The sequence below is a fragment of the Chroicocephalus ridibundus genome, chromosome 7 (genome assembly GCF_963924245.1).
Source record: "Chroicocephalus ridibundus chromosome 7, bChrRid1.1, whole genome shotgun sequence".
NCBI lineage: Eukaryota > Metazoa > Chordata > Aves > Charadriiformes > Laridae > Chroicocephalus > Chroicocephalus ridibundus.
Window position 1 is genome coordinate 7,637,493 of NC_086290.1, and position 16,875 is coordinate 7,654,367.

Consider the following 16,875-nt stretch of genomic DNA (forward strand, 5'->3'; position numbering starts at 1 on the left):
AGTTTTTTTAAAGTTATGAAGTTAGTTCTAATGTTTTCTTAATTTTCTTTAGAATTAAAAGAGCATGTAAGCATAGGATAAATTGTAAACAGTTGAGCAGTTTTTCTGCTACTTTGCCACCTCTTTAGCCCTTAGCCATCTTCAAAAGAAGAAAAAAACCCCCAACCCTCAAAAAGCTGTAATTATGTACCAAAGCACAATGATCTGCATTAAAATAATACCAACTTTCAAAAAAGACTAACCCAGCCAGAACGTCTGCTCTGACCTCTGCAGTGGAGTGAACCGTGCAGAGCTGAATCTTATTGCACCCAAAAAAACCCCAAATTGCCTTTACCATTTTGCAATTAAGAGTGTGTTCACAATGTGGCAGGCATGCTGTAACACGAAATAAGGCTCCTGCAGGGAGCCTGTGGTGCCAGCACTTTGTAAAGGGGCTCCGAACTGAAAGACTCAGCCCTTAGCTGCCTTAATTACAGCAAAATCACCAGTTTAGGCAGAGATTAATGACTTCGCAGGTGGCGGAGCAATTCTAAGCAATTCTTCATAGGTATTGAAACGGTTCCTGCTGGCAGGCATCGCATGCCACCAGCTGCTGTTCCGTAACAGCTGTCAGCCACGGCATCACTTCACAGGATCCCAGGATGGTCAGGGTTGGAAGGGACCTTCAGAGATCATCTAGTCCAAACCCCTGCCAGAGCAGGGTCACCTAGAGCAGGGTGGACAGGAACGCATCCAGGTGGGCTTTGAGCACCTCCAGAGGAGACTCCACCACCTCTCTGGGCAGCCTGTTCCAGTGCTCTGTCACCCTCAAAGTTTTTCCTCATGTTGAGATGGAATTTCCTGTGCTCCAGTTTGTGCCCGTTGCTCCTTGTCACGTCACTGGGCACAACTGAAAAGAGCCCCATTCTCTTCACACCAGCTCTTTAGATATTGATAAGCTTTGATGAAATTCCCTCTCAGTCTTCTCTTCTCCAGGCTGAACAGACGCAGGTCTCTCAGCCTTTCCTCATCAGAGAGGTGCTCCAGTCCCTTCATCATTTTTGTAGCCCGAGGTGACTGGGCAAACACCACCTCATGCCACCCTACCCGCAAACGCGCCGTTACCAACAGTGCCGGACACAGGCCTGGCCCTCACCTGCCTCGGTTTACTCGCCCAAGGCGAGTCCCTCAAGGCCCGGAGGCCCGCACCTCCTGTCCGCCAACCGCCTCGCGCGCCCCGCCCTCAGCCGCGCGCCTTTGGCGCGAAAACGCCGCTGAGGGAAGGGGGCGGGAGGGGGCAGCGGGGCGGGGCTCGGCGGGGCTCTGCAGGGTGCCGGCCGTCGATTGGCTGGCGGGGCGGGGCTCGGCGCGGCGGCGGGCGCCGATTGGCCAGCGCGGCGGCGCGGCGGCGCACGCGGTCTGCGTGGTGGCGCGAGCCGGGCCGGGGGCTGGGTCTGAGGTGGCAGCGGCGGCAGGATGGACCTGGCGGCGGCGGCGGGGGACGCGGTGGCGGCGCAGCAGCACCAGCAGCTCCGCGATGAAGTGGCGGAGAAGTGCCAGAAGCTGTTCCAGGACTTCTTAGAAGAGTGAGTGAGGAGGGGCCGGGCTGGGGGGGCAGGGCCGTCGGGAGGCGGCGGGGCCGCAGGCGCCTCACTGAGGGGGCCGCCATTTGGCGAGGGCGGGATCCTGTCAGGGCCCTGTCCCCCGGTCCCTCGTGTGTCGGTCAGGAAAGCTCTCCTGTCGCCTGGGCCCGGCGCTGCTCGGCCGTCAGGTGCGGACAGGTATGCTTGACTGGCAAAACCCTTCCTCGAGCGCTTTCGGCGGGACTTTTTTGGGTGCGCTTGGCCCCTTTTAACAAAGTTGGGGTTGAAAATCCCTTTCGTGGCTTGATTGTTACATCTTAGTATGTCTGACTCCCTATGTTTTGCCCCTCTGGGGGACCCCGCAAGTAAGGAAACTGTTAATATCATCACAAAACAAACACAAAACACAAATCTGTTTTGCAAAAACCCATAAATAAAATTCCCACAAAACAAAACCCCTAAATAAAATTCCGTATGAAATGCATTGATATAATGGATGTAGCAAGGGGAGGGGGCGGAGGAAAAATGTTGTTGTAAAAGATGTTTGTCAGGCACTCTGGGATGCCATCTTTCTCTTGCACACTCCTTAACATCTGCAGTCCTCTTTCTCTCCTGAATTCAGAAGTATTCAATTGCAGCATGATATATAATCATGAAACGTTTTCCTGAATCATTTTCAGGTTCCAGAACAGTGATGGGGAGGTCAAATACTTGCGTGATGCTGAAGAACTGATTCGGCCAGAGCGGAACACGCTGATCGTAAGCTTTGCAGATTTGGAGCAGTTCAATCAGCAGCTCTCTACCACTATTCAGGAGGAATTTTACAGGTAAAGTGTAAATGTTACCTGAGAGCTGAGCAATGCTGCAGTTTCAGGCCCATAACATCTTATATGTAAAAAATGAGAGGTTTATCTGCTTAACAATTAAGTTTAAGAATTTTTATTTGTTTTTTCTGGATCAAAACTTATTTCTTAATGGATTCCTCTCTGGAAACCATTAGTTAACTAGGCAATTGCATTTATGGTAGATGGTCAGTATGGGAATATGGAATAAACTAGAACTTCTTGCTCTGAAAATACTTTATTGAGGCAGTGGCTTATTTTGAGGATCTACTTCTTAATATAAGGGTAAAACTTTCATAAAATGAGACTTTAAAAAGTCTGTTTTCAGACAATAAAGCAAATCACATTATTATGCAGTAATCGCATGTTTAGCATATTTAGATTAGTTTTTGTATGTTCTTACATAATGTGGCAGTAAAAGCCAGAACCTGGAATTGTGTTATACGAGCCTTTGATGTAGCCTAAAGCAACAAAGGCATTTTGATAGCTTCTATAAAGTTTGAACTTTTTTTCTGTATTTCAGGGTTTACCCTTACCTCTGCCGAGCAGTAAAGACTTTTGCTAAAGACCATGGAAATGTTCCTTCAAACAAGGACTTTTACGTTGCATTCCAAGATCTACCTACCAGACACAAGTAAGATAATTATTAATTCCAGAAACTTGTGCATTTTTAATACTAGCAAAAAAATGTCAAAGCATACTGAAAATGTTTTGGTTATATAGCATGAAATATACAGTTGACCAATACAGTTATGAAGAAGTTTCCTGATCTTGTGCAGGGTATTTCTTGAAACAGTTTTTCATTTGTGGATCATACTCGGATACTTACATTCATTGTATTCCACAAACAAATGTAACTTCTCTAATATAAAAAAGTGATTTAGAGTATGTTGCTTTTGAAGCACCAGTGAAGTAACTTTTGCATTGGTTTGACTTCTAGCATTAATCTAAGAGTTTATGTAAAATCATGAAATGAGAAAATATTCTTTGTTACTTTTGTCTGTTACAACTGTTCTTTAGTCACAGACTGAATGAAACTATGTTGCATCTTCAAACTTGGGTAGTACCCTGGGCCTAAAAATGTCAACTCAAGAATTTAAACTCTATGAATTTCTGTTTTAAACAGAATTCGAGAACTGACATCAGCAAAAATTGGCTCACTGATGCGTATCAGTGGACAGGTGGTACGTACCCACCCAGTCCATCCTGAGCTTGTAAGTGGAACCTTCCTGTGCCTCGACTGCCAAACAGTGATTAAAGATGTGGAACAGCAGTTTAAATACACGCAGCCAAACATTTGCAGAAACCCAGTCTGTGCCAATAGGAGGAGATTCCTGCTGGACACAAACAAATCAAGATTTGTTGATTTCCAAAAGGTACAGTGGTGAGGTTGGGGAGGAGGACGAACAGTGGTGTTCTTGTGGTAGTTGAAAGGTGTTGTTTGTACTGCTACACATTTTGGTTCTGTCAACATCAAGAAAAGACCTCAAGAAAAGGCATGCTAGTTTCTGGAAATAGTTTCTTTCTGTCTGTGGAAGGCTTATGTTTAAGCATGGGAAATGATGAATAGTATCGAAGCAGTTTTGTTGCATGACATTTATTGTCTAAGTAAGCCACTGAAAAGCCACATATTCAAGGCATTGTCAGTCTTCTGTCACAGGTACATCATGTGTAGTTTTTTTATATGAGTATGAAAAGCAGTGTCTTTAGTATCTGCAATGTTTTGCTCTTCCAGATTGATTTACTCTGCCAAATCCTCAGCACATTACTTCCCGCAATAATATTTAGCGTCAGTCACATTAACTGGACTCTTCAAGTTGCTTTTCCTAGCCCTCAGAATTGCTATTGTGGCCACTGTGCATCCTCTTCTTAAATACTGATTAGTGAAGGGCTTTTTTACTTGCTTGTCTTACTGTAAGATAAGTTTCATGATTGATACGCATGTGACAGAAAGCAAATGCCCCTTACTTACTGTATTTATTAGCAGCTTAGCTTTTGAAGCAGTTTCACATTTGGTGACATCCGTGAGGTGCTTAATATTCTCTCCCTCCCCAGGTTCGCATTCAGGAGACGCAGGCTGAGCTGCCGCGTGGTAGCATTCCTCGCAGCGTGGAAGTGATCTTGCGTGCAGAAGCAGTGGAGTCTGCTCAGGCAGGTGACAAATGTGACTTCACAGGGTCACTGATTGTCGTGCCTGATGTGTCCCAGCTCTCAACACCAGGTTTGTTGCTCCCGCTCATGACCTAGATGATGTGTCCCTCCTGCTTGTGCTGGGAACTGCTGTTCTGACTCTCACTCTAACGGCAGGGGTGCGCGCAGAAACTGGCTCCCGGGTGAGTGGGACGGAGGGCTATGAAACAGAAGGCATCCGAGGACTTCGGGCCCTTGGAGTCAGAGAGCTGTCATATAAGCTAGTCTTTCTAGCTTGTTACGTTGCACCAACAAATCCACGGGTGAGTTTGGATAGAAAGTAGATTTAAAGGTATTGATGATTTCTGCTCTGTATGGTTTATCTTGCATTAGGGAGCAGGAATTTAAAGCTTTAAATATGTATGTGTACCACCTTCCTGTGCATTTGACTGTCTTTATATTCTGTTTGAATTTATATAGCAAGTTTTTTTTCTTGTCTTTATTGCTCCTGGCAGTTTTCACAGGTGTGATTACCAATGTTATCAATTTATTCTAAAGAGCTAAATGGTCCATTTATTTCCATTCAGCTTTCATCCATTTCTGCAGCATTTCCTTTTCCTCCATGAAATCCTATTGCTTCATTTTGTCACAAGGAAAACAACAATCCTTGTTCCCGCTGATTTATCGCGTAACATCTTGGGATGTTATTACAACATAATATGTAATACTGACTATGGATGGGTTTTAGTATGGTATGATATTTTAATCTATAATTCTGCTACCAGCTTCACCATCACATAGAATAAAAATAGTATATGTTATTTTCTAGGTGTAGGGGTTTCCTGCCTCATTCCAGAGTAATGAAAGACCTTATAAATTCCAGTTAATGAAGAATGCTTACAAAGGCAAATTTTAGCCAAAGGAAGCCATAGCGGTTTACTCTCTTTTTAATCTCTGGACAAGCGTCTCTCCTGTGTTTTTCTCACTAGCTGAAGTTATACTCCATTTATTTTGTCCGCTAGGAAATTGTCTTTTGTTTTTAAAGGTATAAGGTGATGAGCTTCCTTAGCCCAAGGTCAGCTTTTCTGAATGTGTTCCACCCATTCAGCTTACAGATCAAGTTTGTCTAACCTCCTGTCTGCAGTACTCGCATTCAGTACTGACCATGTTATGACTTTTATGACTTTTATTTCTTTTTATTTCCTTTGTTTAGTTTGGTGGAAAAGAGCTCCGAGATGAAGAACAGACTGCAGAAAGCATTAAAAACCAAATGTCTGTGAAAGAGTGGGAAAAGGTGTTTGAAATGAGCCAAGATAAGAACCTTTACCATAATCTGTGCACCAGCCTGTTCCCCACTATCCATGGTAAGAGTCCAATTGTTGCCTTAGGGAAGATTTCACTTGTGAAAATATTTATTCGTTTTGCTGTCTGTGTAGTGCCATTTTGGGAAAGCTTGAAAGCCCTGTGCCAACTACCACAAACTCTCCCCTCCAGTACTGGTTATGCTGGAAAAGAAGAATGTGTTTCCTGCAATAATTCCTGTGTTTAACCATTAAGGCCTGCAAGACTAGGCAAAATGGTTGGTTTTGCTACTGCATGATCTACTACTAAACCCTACAGTTGACAGTTGGATATAAGCTTTATTTTTTATGGGCGTTTTTCAAAAGATTTAAGGGTTCCAAACATTTGTGTGCTCTTGTGCATGCATGCGTGCATGTATATGTTTGCAGTTGTTTCTGGCTCAGCACTAGTTTGAGGACTTATGTTGGTTATGTCTGAAAAGTTTGATCAGACGAATTTGGTCCATATTCTGAGCCACTGTAGCATAAAGGAATTACACTGCTTTCTGAGTCATTCTTCCCTGAATCTGTATCAAGCATATAAATGCAGTTTTAGTGGATGTTTAGCAAATAGGTAAATTCTGAGCGGATGTGCCCAGACGCTGTAAAACTTTAATGGGCTGAAGTTTTTTTTTTTTAAATAAGAAAAATGTGATGGTTTCTTTAGATTTTTAGTTGAGTGTCTTTTCTGGGGCAGGTAATGATGAAGTGAAACGTGGGGTCCTGCTGATGCTTTTTGGAGGAGTTCCTAAGACCACTTCAGAAGGCACTTCATTGCGTGGGGACATCAATGTCTGTGTTGTTGGTGATCCAAGTACAGCCAAGAGTCAATTTCTAAAGTAAGCATCTCATTAAAATTCAGTATTTAAATATTGTCCAGTGTGACTAGAGCTATAAATGTGTACTGAGCCTTTTCTATGTTAAACAGAGGAAAGAGAAGTAAAATATTTGAGAACATTTTCCAGGAATTATTTGGATGTGGTTGAATCACTTGAATAGGGCTGAAGTAAACTCAACCAGTCCCTGTGGTAATAACAAAGAATTAATTAAGACTTGGGGTTTTTTTGTTCCTTAGGCAGTTATGGATGTATGGTATTCCAAAGATTTTTCAGAAGATGTTGAATATTAAAAATACAAAAATTATTGCATATCTTAAAATACCCAAGATAGATGAAATATTTTTTTTTCCTTTTTTATTTTTAGCTTAATCTAAATTAATAGGTCCTAGCACTTTGGACAAACAGGCAGCTATTAACCCTGAAAAATAATTATGAAATAATTATGGTTTATGCTATAATGCTTTTTTATTTGAAATTCTGTTTAATATGGTTTTATCTTATTATGTTGCTCATGTACCTCTGCGTTGTTCTCCGTGCAACTGAGGTCCTTGCAGCATATACTGCAACTCAGAAATGTAGAGGCACCACAAAAGCTGCCTTGGGCTGCCTGTGGTCAGTCTTGCTGCTTCCTGCTATGAAGCCATTTGTTCCCTTGTGCTGACATTTACCTGACCCGCAAGGAGCTGTGTTAGCTTGTGAAATCAGCAGAAAACTTGTGGGAGGAGGTCTGGATTGTTTTTCTGCTGGTGTAAGCACAGGTGAATAACAGACATGTGATAGACTGCAGTTAGATAAGGATTATTTTCAAAGGCTTGCTCCAACATCATTGTAGGTGGGAGGGCCTACCTAAATATTGCTTCCTGAAGTAAGGAGCAAGCCCTGGCCTGAGAGGTTGAAAGCAACACTGCATGACAGCTACCTCATTTCTGCAGGATTTAATCTGACTTTTTGAAGTTTGTGCAACACAATTCCTCACTGTTATTTCTCTCCATAGGCATGTGGATGAGTTCAGTCCTCGTGCAGTATACACCAGCGGAAAAGCCTCCAGTGCTGCTGGTCTAACAGCGGCTGTTGTAAAAGATGAAGAGTCTCATGAATTTGTCATTGAAGCTGGAGCCCTGATGCTGGCAGATAATGTGAGTCCAGGAACTAGAGAGGTTCCTGCATCCTGGAATGGTTTTGATGGTTGACCAAGAGCCCCAAATAGTCTTAATGATGCTTTTTTTCCAAAAGTGATTGAATTTGGGTAGCTTACTATTTTTTGCTCTTCCTCTGCAGGGGGTTTGTTGCATTGATGAATTTGACAAAATGGATGTGCGGGATCAAGTAGCCATTCATGAAGCAATGGAGCAGCAGACTATATCCATTACTAAAGCAGGAGTAAAGGTAGCTGCTGCTATTCCTCTGTTGTGTGGTCTGTATGATTGCCCGACAGTTTGTTGCATGTACTGCTGTAGCATCATCTGTCAGGTTTTCATGTCAGCTCTGCAGCTGACTCACTGTGGCAGGAGAGAGAACACTTACCTAAAAAGTTTTTGTGCCACATACTCAGAAAGAACCAGAAATGTTACTGAAATGAAGAAAAGAGATAGTAGCGGGCAGGAAACGGAAAATGGGAAAATCCTAATCTTGAAGTAACCCCAAAAGAAGATACAGATTTATGTGTATTTGTAGAAGTAAAGTGTATATTTGTGCTGTTAAAAACAGGTTGTACTGAAAAGCAGTTTTAAGGGCTTGTTTCAGTATTGTTGGCAAGAGAGTGGCAATGTTAAAATATTGATTCATCAAACTGTGTTTTGGGGCAGAGATCTGTTGAGAAAGGGCTGGTTAGAAGAGTTTAGGTTCTTGAGGAGTGATTGCTGTAATACCTCCATTGAAACTTCATCTAAAAGAAGTTACGCTGGACCCATTTGAATTGCAATGAGTTGATTTAGCAAGAGCTCACAGATGTCATTCTTTTTTTTTAATTTATTTTCATTGTCAGGCTACCCTGAATGCCAGGACCTCCATTTTGGCTGCGGCAAACCCAGTTGGTGGGCGCTACGACAGATCCAAGTCACTGAAACAGAATATAAACCTGTCAGCTCCCATCATGTCTCGCTTTGATCTCTTCTTCATCCTTGTGGATGAATGTAATGAGGTAATTCTAAGGAATTGTAGAAAAATTTATGTCAGAAAAGACCTCTGGAGGTCTCTATTCTAACCTCCTGTTCAAAGCAGATCTTTGAGAACAGGTTGCCAAGACCTTGACCTGGTGAGTTTTGTATATCTCCAAGCATGGAGATTCTGCAGCCTCTAGGCCCTACTGACAACTCTCATGTGTTTAAAAAATAATAATAACTTTTATATCTAACCAGAATTTCTCATGGTTCAGTTTATGTTGATTGCCTGTTGTCAATCTGTACTTCTAAGAACGATCTGGCTACATCGCATCTATACTTGCCAATGAGGCAGGTGCTTTCTTTTCTACAGACAACAGACCCATCTCTTTCAGCCTCTCCTCATACATCATGTGCTCCTGCCCTCTGACCGTCTTGGTGGCCTTCTGAAAATTTAGATGAAGCTGATTTCATGAGAGTGTCTTGCTTCTTTTCTTCCCTGTCTGCAAAGTTAAAAGCTGGCAGTACAAATTTGAACATACTCTGCTGAACACAAGGATACTGCCTTTTCATCTTGTAGTGATTTGACCTACACACTTAAAAACATTAGTCATTTTTACAAATCACTGGTCACTAAGGCTAAGACTGCTACCACCTGCCTATGTGGTGTTTGCCTTGGGAACGCATGAGATACAGAGATTAATGTTGGTTCAGTGCTATTCTCTCCACTGTTTTGCTCAAAGTGATTATTCTATTTGAGAAGGGACTGATGAAAGAGACAGTGTAGGCTGAAAAGGAAGAAAGCAGTTCCCACGCTGCAAAGTGCTGCTTTCTGCCTGTTCTGTGGCTAAGTTGTAACCCAGGAGAGTTCCAAGAGGTTATAAATCCTAAAACTGCCTTTTATCCCTTCTCTGCTGTGTTTCCTTGTATTAAAAACCTCCAGGGCATTCTCCTGGGTCTTCTGGCATAGAGTCTGGCTTCTGGAGTACAAGCAAGGGAAGGCAATGGGAAAGAAGAATATAGCTGTTGTTTTGATATTTGGCTGATGTTGTGAAAATGATCTGACAGAGCAATAATATCCCAGGTTACAGATTACGCCATTGCCAGACGCATAGTGGATCTGCATTCCAGAGTGGAAGAATCTGTTGATCGTGTCTATTCATTAGATGATATTAGAAGGTATCTGCTATTTGCAAGACAGTTTAAACCAAAGGTAATTCTACTTTCTTGTATAAGTTGTTCTGTATAAGGTGGTCCAAAGGAACAGTCGCTCTGTATCACGCTTTTTTACAGCAAATGCAAAGACACTTAGTGTAGTGTTCTTTCAAGACTAGGAAAGGAGCCATAAACTCTGTTTTTATCTAGAAACATAGCATATTTTGGAGCCATGTACTCTTTTTTTTTGGACTCGTGAAACCCAGCAAGCCCAGCTAAGACTATGTTAGAATCAGTAGTCTTAACCGCTTTCGTGGCAGTTCTTAAACACTGTCTAGAACAACTGAGGGGTCATTTCATAGCTTTCTCATACCTCAAGGGCATGGGTTATTCAACACAGCTGCTGCAGAGATTCTTGTATTTTATTGACTTCCTGCTTAATCAAACAGTTTGTTTGGCCTTATTTTAAAAGGGTATTGTTCCTCAATATTTCTTTGCTTTTTTTTTGTGGTGAAATACAGAACATGGGAAACTGCTCTAAGTACAAATTTTTGTGGTCTATCCAAATAGCAGTTTGTATGGGCTGTGTGTTAGATTTTTGAGAAGTTCATCTAATGTAGTTCTTTTTAAAAGGAAGGAGAGGACACCCTCTCTTACAGAGTTTTGAAAATTCCCATTTAATTTCCATGTCGTGGGGTATTTCTTTTCCAGTTGGATCTGTGTATGTGCAGATAGACTCAGGTTAAAAAGCATATGCACAAAGCTGTAGTTGGTGTTAGTATGTTGAGTGTATGCTTCTGTGTGGTTTTGCATGCAGAATAAAAGGTAAATAAACATAGAACAAACTAGTAGGGACAGACATGAAGCAAGTTTGTGGAACAGAAAAATAGAAATGATCAAAAATCTGCTCTAAAAATAATTGACGCGTGAAAGTACTTATTGTAATATCATTGTTGCTATAATCATTTTTACAATATAATTTTAACATAATATGATTGTCATTATTTTTATGTATAGTGTGTGCATGGCTTAGAATATGTCAGAGAAAAGCAGTGGCTAGTACAGAAAAGTCTGGGAACTGCCAATCTGATGCAAGAAGCATAAACTTTAATACCTTTACATGGCAAACTGTCATACTGTCTTATGTCACAAAGATATCTAAGGAGTCTGAGGACTTCATAGTGGAGCAGTATAAACGACTACGGCAGCGTGATGGCACTGGAGTGACAAAGTCGTCCTGGAGAATCACAGTGCGACAGTTGGAAAGCATGATTCGGCTGTCTGAAGCTATGGCGCGTATGCACTGCTGTGATGAGGTATCAGGTTTTTTGACGAAAGTTTGTATAAATGTTTGTAAAAATGTTGTGGGAGGTCTGGCTTTGCTATTTGACTATGGTATTGTATGTATCGAAATCCTGTGGGTGAGGAGGAGAGCTTGCATCATGTTTTCACTTGCAGTGTGGTCATACTTGGTCTGAATTTGTATGCCAGAAATACTGTTTTTAAGGTATGTCTTGTGAAACTGAGATCAGATGGTCCAAACTGAGAACATCCATGTTTTTGCATTACAGTTGTATCAGCGCTCTCAGCCTGTTACCTGTCAAATCATGACAAATAGGAAGGACAATCATCTACTAGTATCAGCGAGGGCTGTTGACAGTGTCTCTCTCCTAACCTTGTGCAGTTTGTAATCTCTCTCAGCTCTCTTCCACCTGCAATCTAAAAAGCCAAAGTTCATCAAAGTATCTGAACCTCCCTAAGACTACTTGTATTTGTGATCTGAGCTACTCCTCACGTCAGCCAGAGTTGACACTTATGTTGTGTTATGGCTATTAACTGCAGTATGACTATTATCCATCTAGTCCCTGCTTCAAAACTCAGCAGGCTTTTTGAAATGTTGATTAGGGGTTACGTGACACATGCAGTGATAGAAACTTGCTCACTGGTTGTGTAAGAAGGACACCCCTTGGGTTCTTCTTAATTAAATTCAGCTTATAAAGAAACAAATAGCTTTTAGCTTATGGCTCAGCTAGAGATGATTTTCCCAGTTTTTGCTTTTCAATTCCAGAGGAGAGACTTACTAATTACAATTAATTATGGTGCAGACCCATTTCTTTCATGTTTCTTGCTCCACTGATCTTTCTTCAAAATGTTCTCGGCTTTAGTAAAAATTTTATTAACTCCACATGATCGCTAAAGCCTGAAAGATTCATCAGGCTGCTTATTCCCTCGGTAACCTTGTGTCAACTCAGAGTACTTATAGTGGGATATAATTTGATTTGCAGCATCTTTAGTGCTTAGGATTAATCAGGTGAGACGGGTAGAAAGACCCTTTGTCAACAGGGGTGAATTTCTGGAGCTATTGGGGGGGAAAAAAAAGCTTCTAACGTTAGAAGAGCCACCATGCTTATTTAATACGTGTTTTTTGAAACATTCCCCAGGTTCACCCGAAACATGTGAAGGAAGCTTTCAGGCTTTTAAATAAGTCCATCATTAGAGTTGAGACTCCTGACATCAATTTAGACCAAGATGATGAACAGCAAATAGAGGATCAGGAGGACCAAGATGGAGTCAATGGTAAATTACTTGTAGAGAATTTTTTCAAAGAGGAGAGTACTTCCATGCCTTACAGCTTACCTTGTTTGAGTATATGCGTCTCTCTTGTTTCTCAACTCCTTCTCATGTAATAAGGTCTAGGAATCCTGACTCCTATTCTTAACTCTCTTAGTTCTTCAGCCTCCTTGTGGGTATGCTCACCCGTTCAGTCAATGCAATTTTTCAGTGGCTCAGAGAATTAAACAGTTAAAAGATGTTGTAGATTTAAACCTGGACATGTGTCCAAACAGGTGAGGCAGAAGCTCCCGCTGGGGTCAATGGTCTTGTGAATGGGATCAATGGCCATTCTGAGGACATGAACAAGGATGCTGCACCCAAAGCTTCTCTTAGACTGGGCTTCTCTGAGTATCGACGAATTTCTAATCTCCTGGTGCTGCATCTCAGGAAAGCAGAAGAAGGTAAGAATTTGTTTATTAAAAAGACAGTAGACCCTGAGTTGCCTTGCCATGTGTGCATGGGCTCTTTACTAAAACAAATTCATCAGAAGCTCAGAAGGGAATTTTTTAGCTGTGAAGAAAGCTGTATCTTTCAGACACTTTAGAGAAAGCACTTGAGCATGTCATGTATCAAAAAGTTAGGATAGAAGGTTGTGATCACAGATCTTTGAACAACGGTTGCCACTTCCTCCTGTGCATTTTTCAGTGTAATTTGGTAAACATTAAACATTACTGTGAGTAAAATCTTTGCTGCTTAGCACCCTGAAGTACTTTAGACATGTTAACAGAGTAGCCTCTGCAGAGGCTTACAAACTTAACTGCCCTGAGTGAACTAATCCCACTGTACTGAGGTTCAGCACAGGTAGCTGCATCGGTTCAGGGAGCAACTGTTTCTACATCTTAGGCTGCTGCACGTGGGATTTTCACTCCTGCTGAGACACCAAGCTTGTTAGGTCAGGTGTGACCCTGTACACATGTGGCCGTACTACATCTGATGATACAAATATGGCTTCTTGGACTTTCTAGCTCTGGTATTTTAGTTATTTGTCAAAACCTGGTAAATCAAGGAGCATGTCAACAGAGCAGATCCAGAAAAGGATTTGTCGCATATGCTGGTTAACCTAGCTAGAATAGTCGGCAGCAAAGAAAAGTAGCAAGAGCTTTAATGCATGCCAGCAACCACAGCCTAAAGTATATACTTAACCAGTATGTGCCAAATGGCTGCATCTTCTCTTGGGGAGAGGAAATGTTTCAGTTGCAATGAGGCCGTTCCGGTGATGAAATGCAGCAGATGTCTGAAAGCATATAACAATATTACAAAGCCTTTGGATAAGTGCAGAAAATACAGTATCTGTTCAAAATACTGAGTATTTGTAGAAGGATGACCTCTTCAGCATTGGATGACTGTTTTCTTTTGCCCATAGAGGAAGGTTCCACAACTCCTTACAACTGCTTTTTCTTGAAGCTGAAGGCAGTTGCTAGACTGCTCATTTTAAGTTGTAAGCCACATGGGTGCATAGAAATGAAAGCTTCAACTCTTAATCTAGATGTCTACAATTAAGCTGTGATACAACAGCCTCCTGTATAAAACATACTGATTTAAGAAACAGACAAAAGTCTGATGGGCTATTGCATGTTTCTCTCTTCAGCATTGTAAATGTTACCATAGAAATCCTTTTCTCTTATGGTTTTAATGGTATCTTCCTGCTGCTGTTTATGCAAATAATTTTCTTTGCAGAAGAGGACGATTCATCAATAAAGAAGAGTGAACTTATTAATTGGTATCTAAAGGAAATTGAATCTGAAATAGAATCTGAAGAAGAACTAATAAATAAAAAGAAGATCATAGAGAGAGTCATTCACCGACTCACGCATTATGTATGTATAGAGATGTGTGGATAGTGAAAAAGGGTTTTAACTTATATAGTGCAATGATTCGTTTTTAATAGAATACATTGCTAATTTGAGAAATGTATTTTGTGCTTCCATATCATTGACTGATGCAGTATAAGTGCCTTCTTTGTTTAATATCTGTTAAAAATAGTTATAGAGAAAACACTGAAATAAATTAGAGATGTGTGTAAGTAAAAGTTTGAAGTGCCATATTATGTCCCTATAAAAGTGTAAGTGCTATTTTTCTGTAGTTCTGTGGTGTTAGTTATACATTAAGATACAGAAATGCAAACAACCCTTTATCCAATAGATAAAGTCACAGGGGCACTAGGGCATTTTGGAGGAAAAAATATGAAAGTATAAAATATTTCTAATTTTTAAAGGCACAAAACGAATAGATTGAAGTGTTCCCGGAAAACATACAACACATAAGAGATTTCCACTGAACATGTTTGTTATGATTAGGAACCTGTTAAAGAGGGAGTTCACAATTAAAAGGGTTAAGTAATTCATCAATAAGAGATGCTACCAGTTTAAAAAGGAGATGCCTTTCAAAAAATACAAACAAACCTTTATGATTCCTGTTTGAATACAAATATTTGTCTGTTGCAGGACCACATTCTGATAGAACTGTCCCAGTCAGGACTGAGAGGATCCAGAGAAGAGGAGACTTTTGATGAAGATCCATACCTGGTTGTCAACCCAAACTATCTGCTGGAAGACTAAGGGCTGAGGACTGGATTGTAGAGCTGACTTGTCATATGTTGGAAAATGCATTCTTTTCTGCATTCTTGCAATGGTTGCTGCATAGCTAACATCCTAAATTCATATGAACACCTTACTGTGGAATGCGCCCATGTGCGGTTAGTAATATATGAGCTTACACTGAGCTTACCTTGAAAGTTTTTAAAGAAAAGACACACTTATATATTAGTTTCGTTATTAATTCTGGGTTTCACTGCCATGATCCAGATGCAGAGGAGAATAATTCAATATCTGTTTTCAGCCTCAAGCTGTGTAGATGCTTCTGTTTTAAATGAGAGGAGTTTTGCATTGTTGTTCTATTGCATTTAGTAAACTTTTTATGCTATAGGTTTTTACTGCTTTTCTTATTACCATAAATAAAAGATGATTAAATGTCTGGATATCTCTGGGGGTGGATTTGTTGTCACTCCTATGTGGGATTGCTGTTTTCTATGCCTATGCTTCGAGGCTGAAAAAGTAGTGATCTAAATGCTTAATGTCTTAAGAAAGACTAAATTTCCTGGATGGCAGATGCTGTTTTTTAAGAAGTTTTTTTAAACTTCCAGTAATGGGTAGTGAGAAACTCTTGATTGCTTCTCTTTCTTTTTAGATGGACTAAAGATGTGTATGCTCCTGTTGCATACGTAAAATAGATAATTGAAAATAGCCAAGCCCAAAGCAAGGCTTTAAGTCAGGAGGTCAGAAAGCCCCATCTTGATGAATGTCTTGACTTGTAAGTGAATTGAAAACTGCCATAATTTGTGAGGGACTTTTAAGACTGTATTTGTAAACTTGTTTGTAGATTCATCTATACAAAAGTTTTACTGAAGTTTCTCTTGTTCTCATTTATTTGCTGTATTCTATGGGATTATTAAATAATCTATTAAGATTTAAAAATACGTGAATATTTGTCGTGTCAACCTGATACCAGCACCTAAGAAACAGTTGTAAGATCATGAAAGATACAAAAGATATATATTTTAAGTGTAAATAATGTGAAATAACTGTTTCTGAAGCAGGTCCAGAAATGGAGCTCGTTTGTAAGACAGTCGCCTTTTTTCTGTTAGTGTCCCCCAGCTTTGGAAAGATATACCTCAGTCTAATGAAGCATATCATTAACGATAACAGTTATATTTATGGAATGGAAGGAATCATAAATATTTTTCACCAACAGCACTACCTTCTCACTTCGCACAAACTCTGGCTGCAGTAACTTGTCTCTGCTAATTTCTTTCATAAACTGCAGCTGGTAAATGCTGCATTTCGTTATGAATTGCCACCCGCTTACAACAGCAGTTTCATTTTATTCTATATTGATCGTAATTTATTTTCAAAATAAGAACAGGAAGGTGTTTATACTTCATTCTCTGTTTCCCCCTCTTCTCCCCCCCCCCGATCTTTGTTTGATAATAAATATATTTCACATGGAGAAAGTTAAGTAGTTTTTCTGCTTCTCCTTCTATATATGCTTCTTTGAGTTGACACTGCTCTACTGAAAAATAAGCAGCAGATGGTGCTGTAAAATTCCTATTCAAACTTGTTATTCAAACATCGGGGGGGAAAAAAACCTGGAGTACTTACTTAGACATTCAGAACAGCAAGCACAATGTTTCAGCAAGCTTTTCAAGGCTTCCTGAAAAAAAAAAAAAAAAAGAACCACCTGGGAATCAGATAGGGTCAAAGTACATAAATTACAATCCCTGTAATAAGCTATAACAT

The 16,875-nt window shown here is 40.6% G+C and overlaps 1 protein-coding gene across 1 annotated transcript; it reads left to right on the plus strand.

The window, feature by feature from the left end:
* The first annotated feature begins 1,416 nt into the window (after positions 1-1,416).
* MCM6 (minichromosome maintenance complex component 6) lies at positions 1,417-16,564 on the plus strand. Its single transcript, XM_063342535.1, has 17 exons — positions 1,417-1,565; positions 2,243-2,389; positions 2,928-3,038; positions 3,531-3,780; positions 4,460-4,625; positions 4,712-4,857; positions 5,748-5,898; positions 6,572-6,713; positions 7,708-7,849; positions 7,992-8,099; positions 8,698-8,853; positions 9,897-10,025; positions 11,122-11,283; positions 12,409-12,544; positions 12,814-12,981; positions 14,258-14,397; positions 15,025-16,564. The coding sequence occupies exons 1-17, from the start codon at positions 1,456-1,458 to the stop codon at positions 15,136-15,138; spliced, it is 2,478 nt and encodes an 825-aa protein (XP_063198605.1). The 5' UTR covers positions 1,417-1,455; the 3' UTR covers positions 15,139-16,564.
* Positions 16,565-16,875: the final 311 nt, after the last annotated feature.

Bases quoted from the DNA above. Each gene is read 5' to 3' on its own strand.
- MCM6 (XM_063342535.1), top strand. From the start codon at position 1,456: ATGGACCTGGCGGCGGCGGCGGGGGACGCGGTGGCGGCGCAGCAGCAC. The intron at 3,781-4,459 runs GTACAGTGGTGA...CTCCCTCCCCAG, and splicing joins GATTTGTTGATTTCCAAAAG to GTTCGCATTCAGGAGACGCA. The intron at 5,899-6,571 runs GTAAGAGTCCAA...TTTCTGGGGCAG, and splicing joins CCTGTTCCCCACTATCCATG to GTAATGATGAAGTGAAACGT.